At 40.8% G+C, this 6,725-nt stretch overlaps 1 protein-coding gene across 2 annotated transcripts in view; it reads right to left on the bottom strand.

Annotated features, from left to right (window-relative positions):
• Nucleotides 1-6,585, bottom strand: part of LOC114058813 (probable 2-ketogluconate reductase) — an 8,371-nt gene extending 1,786 nt beyond the window's left edge. Inside the window, exons 1-4 of one of the 2 annotated variants that reach the window (XM_027886536.1) lie at nucleotides 6,481-6,585; nucleotides 4,055-4,439; nucleotides 2,150-2,321; nucleotides 5-183 (exon numbers count right to left, since the gene is read on the bottom strand). In XM_027886536.1, coding sequence (XP_027742337.1) covers nucleotides 5-183; nucleotides 2,150-2,321; nucleotides 4,055-4,436 — 733 coding nt within the window. In that variant the 5' untranslated portion in view covers nucleotides 4,437-4,439; nucleotides 6,481-6,585. Of the gene's footprint in view, nucleotides 1-4; nucleotides 184-2,149; nucleotides 2,322-4,054; nucleotides 4,440-4,833; nucleotides 4,938-6,480 lie in introns of those variants that run through there. The other variant, XM_027886537.1, reaches the window with a different exon arrangement.
• Nucleotides 6,586-6,725: the final 140 nt, after the last annotated feature.

Below are 6,725 nucleotides of genomic sequence, written 5' to 3'. Positions count from 1 at the left end.
GTACCTCGGCTGATGTTAATGAGAATGGCTGTGGGTTTCATCAGCTCCAGCTCTCTCTTCCCGATCAGGTTGCGCGTCTGAGGTGTCAGGCTCACCACCACCATCACAAAATCTGCCTGCTGGAGTAAGCTGTCTATCTTTTCGCAGTAAGTGGCACCAACAGCTTGCTCCTCCTGCGCTTTCCTAGTGGGAGGAAAAGTATTTCAGGGCACCAGTCATGAAAATGTTTTCTTCAGTGATGTCACCAGTATACAGACTAAAGGATCTGATTATCACATCCATGTAGCAAACAAGTGGCAAATAAAGGTGAATTTAGGCTCAGCTGGGTGTTTAGACCCTTCTGGAAGGCTTCAAGTCCTACAGAAGGGGATGGATTGCATGCCTGCCTCGCAGCCACTGCAGTGCAGGGCCTGGGGGCTTCTTATAAAGTCTGCAAATGGACTAAGGATAAGCACTGGGGCAGATGGCAGCACATGGTTCATTCTCCAGGATCCCCCGTGGGGAAGGTGCTCAAACCAGAGGAGTGTTATTCACCAGAACTCATTCATGTAAACTCTGAGCATGCTGGTGGTCCTCATCCTGTTGACACCCTCAGTAAGCCTGTAATTTTTTCATGAGCGAAATCAGCAAGGCAGCTCTTTGTCAGCCTTCTAGCTGCCCCAGGACTTTTACAGAATTAAGTGTTCAGCAGAAAAAAATTTCCAAAGTCGAGAGAGATTTTTAGTTTTAATTTTTCACAACAAAAAGGAATACTCGCTATTTCTCCCGTTCTTTGTAAGTTTTGCTTCCTGAACTTTGGCACCCAAAGAAGCAATGACAGGAGATCCTGTGTACAATTTTCTGCTCCTGACTGCAAGAGAAGGGCTTTGAGTTACCTCCTCCCTAATTTAGAAATAAGGAGGTCGCACAAAGAAAATAACTTTAGACCATGTCTCTCTTAACACATGCACTTCATTGTTTTCTTTCATGTTCAGGTCAATAACCAGAGAATAAGTAGGAACAGAACAGACTGGAACTACAGCCAATTTTGCATCATGCAGAATGCATCTTGATTCAACACAAAAGCAAAAAGGTTTTTGATTTCTGTTGCACTGTGCACTGATCATTCGTCACAGCACTCTTACATAAATATTACTTTAAAGATTGGGAAATATTAAGCAGAGGCAGTTTGTGATGATCCACAGGGAAAAAATTAATAAAAGGATTTGTGCCTTTTTTTATCTTTGTATCGTGTGGCTTATGAAGAAGTTCTGAAAGATCTTAAGGAGGCTGTTCACTAGTACTTTTTTTTTTAATGTGAGTTCGCTCAGCTGTTTTTCTGAGTAGCAAAAATGCCAAGCATTTCTGGCCTCATTCACCCTTCTGATTTGACTGCAGTGACCCTCCTTCTGCAGTCTGCATATGGAGAGAACCACTGAAAGCCACATGTCCTAGCACTGCAGCTGCTCCCTTCAGTCAGAGAGGAAAGTAAAGTTCTCTCAGGGCAGGTCATGGTTTGTAGCAGTGAATATTTGTTCTGCCCCTTGTCTGCACCTTGCCTGATTGCAAGGGCCTCGAGTTATGTGTGGGGATCTTGCTTGCTTTTACAGTGAAGAGCCCTTGTGCTGAATGTTGAACAAGGATCAGATTCCCAGACTCAGGAGGGGCTAGAAATAAAAGGTGAAATAAGGTTAAATACTTGCTAGAATGGCTTGAGGAGAAAGAGGTTTTTCACAAAAACAGCTCTCAAGTTAATCATATTGTGCCAAGCATACGTTTCTTAGTTTTCCAGACACTGAGTTTCAACAAGATCCCTCAATATATGCACTAAAAATAAACAAAAGGTAGAGTTATGTGTCACTATGGTATGATATGATAAGAATAAAAAAAAAATATTAGCTTGATTCCCTTTTTTCTGCTCACATCTGCAGGAAACCTTGAAATTTCTAATATAAAACCTAAATTAGGTTTCCAAGTGTTTAATCACCAAGTAACTCTTTACAGGAATGATTTAAGGCAACCATTCTTTTTTTTTTTTTTTTTTTTTTGCTCTTTTGTTTCAATCTTGGCCCTATTCCCTCATTTTTTGCTGTATTTCTGACATAATTCCTTGAAAAGAAAATACTGAGAAAAGAAGAGAGTTTCTGCTGCACTTAAGGTAAATCTTTACCTCCGTGTCCTGTTGTGGTACAAAATCTTCATTTCAAACGCTTTGGCTCTCAGAGCAATCTTATATCCAATGCGGCCCATGCCAATGATCCCCAGAGTAGCTCCAGAAACTTTAACTCCCAGAATGTCAGCTTCACAGTAGTCCACATTTGAAGAAATTGCAATGTGATGGACTGCAGGAAAAATAAATACGAGAAGTGAACGGAGTCCAACACAGAGGAACAGGGCAAAAGAGTCTGAATTTGTTCTGCTACTACAGCACACTTACAATGATTGCAAACACATGATTTTGTAATGTCCTAGGTATAGGATGTATCATCCCTGATATATCATCTTTCCCTCCCACATGCATATATGACATTCTCATTCATTCCTACTGTCCTACAAAAAGCCTTCTGATGCAATTTCTCCCAAAAATCCTTTTACTGTTTTAGACTCATGAAAATATCGCCCTGTTCTTCATCAACAATCAAAATAATTGTCGCCAATAACAATGCAGAGTTTGGAAATGTCATGTGGACAGCACCACCAGATATTTGGTTTGCTTATTTAGAATAAGAGCAGGTTTCCTGTTCACATCTGTCACCCTCCTTTGAAAGAAAAGTGCAACTGCTTTAAGAATCACTGATTGGATTTAAGAATCCATAATTATCTGTTAAGCCTGCACAATTTTGGATAGTTCTACAGCACATAAAATACAGTTATATACACAGAGTCAGCACTTATTAGTTTGCTAGGAAGATGACAAGCTTCTGATATTTCAGTCTTCTGATATTGCCAGCTTTTCTAGAACATAAGCAGAATGTTGGTAAAGTATTAAAAAAAAGAATCAGGGAAAAAACCTCAGTAATCTGAGGGCAGAGCTGTCAGAAATGCCACCAGGGATAGTTTATGTAGATGGGAACAAGAAATTAATCTCCCTTTTAATCTGTCTCCTCCTTGTGACGTAGAAACAGATTTAGAGTGGGACAAAACTCCTTAGAGTTTCTATGAATGCTGTGGTGCAGGATTTGGCAAGTCAAAGTCAGGTAAATTTAAGAGGATAAATCTGGGAGATCTTTTCCTGAAGCAGGAGGCATTCTAACCAAGCCAAGCGTAGGTCTATCTGGGGAAATAGCCAGAAAAAAATTGCTGAAGAAACTAGAAAAGATGTTATAAGCAGAAACAGGAGTAGGCTGCTTTATTACTCTCTACTGCCCCTTAAATGCCCCAGTTCTGCACCAACCCATTTCAGTCCCCAAGAATATGCCCATGCCTCTATCAGCATTTTGTGGGCCCCTTCCAACTTAGTATTATTATTATATGACTCTATATACCCTTGTTCTGCTTCACTGTTGCCTCCCACACTCTAATGTGTTCTGCCAGCCTGTGGCTGCAGCGATTGTCTGGTCTTTGGCATTCCCCCCTTCTGGTCACAGCATTGTAACACTGTCACATTGAAAAGCACTTCTTATGTCAGCCAAATGTCACAGGCACTGAAAATGCACTGCTGCAGAAAGTAATGGAATTTAAAGTTTCTGTACGTAGAAAGCACACTTCAGTGTGTTGTTCACCTGAAACTGTTAAATTAAGTCTACAGCCATATTTATTTTAAAAGCTAAATTCCAGTTTCTAGGAACACTTGGTCCATAAAGCAGAAAGTTGTGTTTAAATGAAACATGATTAGATCCTGGTCAAGTGTTTTCAACCCTATGAAAACTAAATTCATATGATTTCACCTATATGTGGTTGAAATATTGGTTATGTATGCATGTGTATGATGTAACAATTTAAGTATATTTATTCTACTTAATTCACATTTTATGGGAAACTATAAGCACTACCCATAACTCCATAAGAAAACTCAAGTTAATGGTAGGTAAATCTTGTACGACTTTTAGAAGTCACAAAAGAATTGCAGTGTTACCTTCCACCAGTCTTCTAGCAGATGCCAGCAGCAAAGCCATCCCAGCATCTGCTGTGCAGTTGGAAACAGCATGTGGAGCATTAGCCATCCTCACACCAAAGCTAGATATAAGTTTCAGATCCAGGTGATCCATCCCCACTCCTGAATTCGCAATCACTCTCAGGTTGGGCAGGCTTTGGAGGAGCTCTCGGTCAATGGCTGGTCTGTGCCACCACATATAGATTGCTTGGACCTTTTTACTTAAATGCTTCCTGTTTTCAAGCAATTCCTTCATGGTGATGAGGTAGAAATGTTTCCTCAGGAATGCCACATGGCTGTGCAGTATCCCAAGCATGCCACCGATTTCATTTACCAAAAGCCCAGGTAGTTCTTCTCCTTCCATGATCTGCACAAGAAAGAGAGACACAAAGCATCATAAGATGTGTAATTATTTCCAGACATTTTAAAGAATAATCACTGTCATGTGCTGTTTCTTGACATCTATGGCAAGAGATCCTATAAACCACGTATTTAGATAGGAAAGAAAGCAAATCAAGACAAGAAAGCAGCTCTTTTAAATATACTACCTATTATATTCATACAGAGAGGTGCACACACACACACACACACAGATAATCACACAATCAGGCCTGAACAAGTTCTGCCCTCTGTGGTCTCCAAGATTTCATAATACTGCCACCGTGCTCAAAACACAACTACTTCCCATCAATTACTTAGTTTCAGACCATCAACAGCCTGGTGCAATAAATCTCCTTTGCTACCCTGAAATCAAAAATCACCTTGCCTAAGTAGTTTAGAAAAATGTCAGACCAAATCTAGTTCATGAAAATAAACTGCACAGTTTCATCATGAACTTTGAGTTACCGGGTTAATTTTTAAATGCGTCATTGCAGAGATTTTTGCAGTCTGCTGTCCTGGAGAGATCCCAGTGACTGCAGTGCCTTTTCCTGGGCCTGTCATAAGTTAACAAAATAATAGATGCTTAGGCAAGTGTTTTCCAAGAAGGACTTTTGCACTCAAAATTAGGTTGTTTGCTTGTTTGTTTGTTTGTTTGTTTTCAGGAATCACTGGCCATCTGGTTTTGGTTCTCAGAGGGTCTGTGAATTGACAGTTGCTTTGTGGTTCGGGGGTTTTTTTGCCTTTTTTTTTTTTAATACACTTTTTATAGCTGCTCTTGATTTTCTACAGCAATTTTGGGAAGAGTGGTGGGTAGAGTGATCAAGGGCTGAAGATCTTGGAAACCCCCTATGGCAATACTTTCTGCTGCCTGGTTAGTAGTATTTCACTATTTGCATCTGAATGTCTAACTCTTGGCCTGTCTACAGTTCCTGTGCTAAAATTTCATTTTACCACTCCTTCAAGCAGCCTGATCGTATTGCAAAATAATGGAAAGGCTTCCTAGCTTTAGGGGGGTGACAAACACTTCACTGAAATTTTCTGACTTTGTTGCTTGCTCATAGGAAAGAGAATGCACGAAAAAGCTTGGCCCTGGGCTGCAAATTAGGACTGAGCACTTATTTCCCTTTAGGTTGTGCTCTCACCCATGTGATTTCAGTGGTAGTTGTACCATTGTTTCATGGCCAGTCAAGATAAAAGCATCATTTTTTTGTCTGCATGGAGGAGCTAAATCTCTTGGGATTTACTTTGTTTTTCAAAGGATCACCTCAGGAAAACACTTTTTCAACAACTGGCAATTGGCATTGCTTTAACATGTAGATGAAGCAGAATTCTTCTTAAATTAGAAAAAACTGAAAAAACTTAGGCCTACAATTACTTCAAAGGACATTTATTCAGTGTTTTGGTATAAAAAGAGAATATTGCAACATTGGCTGAAAAATGTGTCAAGATACAGTCAAATTTCTGCAGGGAATTAAAGCTCATTCATCTTTAATAGACTTGAGGGTGTTACACAAACTGCTTGGTGTACTTGCTCATCATTCTGAAGCAGCAAGTACTGGGCACAGAACAAGGGTATGCAACACCCCAGTTTCGAAGCCCCAGGCTCAACTGGGAATATTACTTCTATTTAAGGCTTCAAAAGAACCAAACTTTTAAATAAAAGCCTTTAGTTCGTTATTACCTCGAATTCACGTGCAGAGGAAACGGTGCCACGCTTCCTCTAAGGGAATTTCTTTCAACTTAGAGAGAAAATAAACATTCGGGCAAAAGGTTTTACAGGGATAGCGTATAACCAAGGCAGAGATATTTCACCAGAACACCCAGCACAAAGATCCAGTCCACTAAAGCACCCCTACAAAGTAATCAGTACACCAGCTTAGTAAACACGAGTCATTGGTTTTAAGTTACTCAAGGAAAATTAAGAGTAAAGGAAAGAGTTAAAGAAGAGTAAGGGAAAGAGTAAAGGAAGAACAGAGATTAATAAAAGTAGAGAAAGAGAAGAAGGAGAATAAGAGAAAAATAGTTACAGCCGAGGATCCGATGGCTCACACAGCGCCAGCCAGGAAGAGAAAACACCCCCACAGGGTGAGCCCCTGTGCTCCTGCGTTTATAAGGTTGGGCCAGCATGCTCAGGCCTCGCAGGCGGGACATGCAGGTCATGGACCACTCAGTAGCCCCCTGGCCAGAGTGAGGTGTGCTGTAGGCAATCACAGGCTGCAGGGGGCGTGGCGTGGGCTGCCCCGGGTGTCCTTTTTGGTGGACAGCTGCCCAA

This window comes from Empidonax traillii, unplaced genomic scaffold (genome assembly GCF_003031625.1).
Source record: "Empidonax traillii isolate 1590-97213 ecotype Southwest subspecies unplaced genomic scaffold, ASM303162v1 scaffold189:size1549363, whole genome shotgun sequence".
Taxonomy (NCBI): domain Eukaryota; kingdom Metazoa; phylum Chordata; class Aves; order Passeriformes; family Tyrannidae; genus Empidonax; species Empidonax traillii.
Note: the sequence above shows the minus strand (reverse complement) of the source record. Positions and strands in the feature narration are given on the sequence as shown.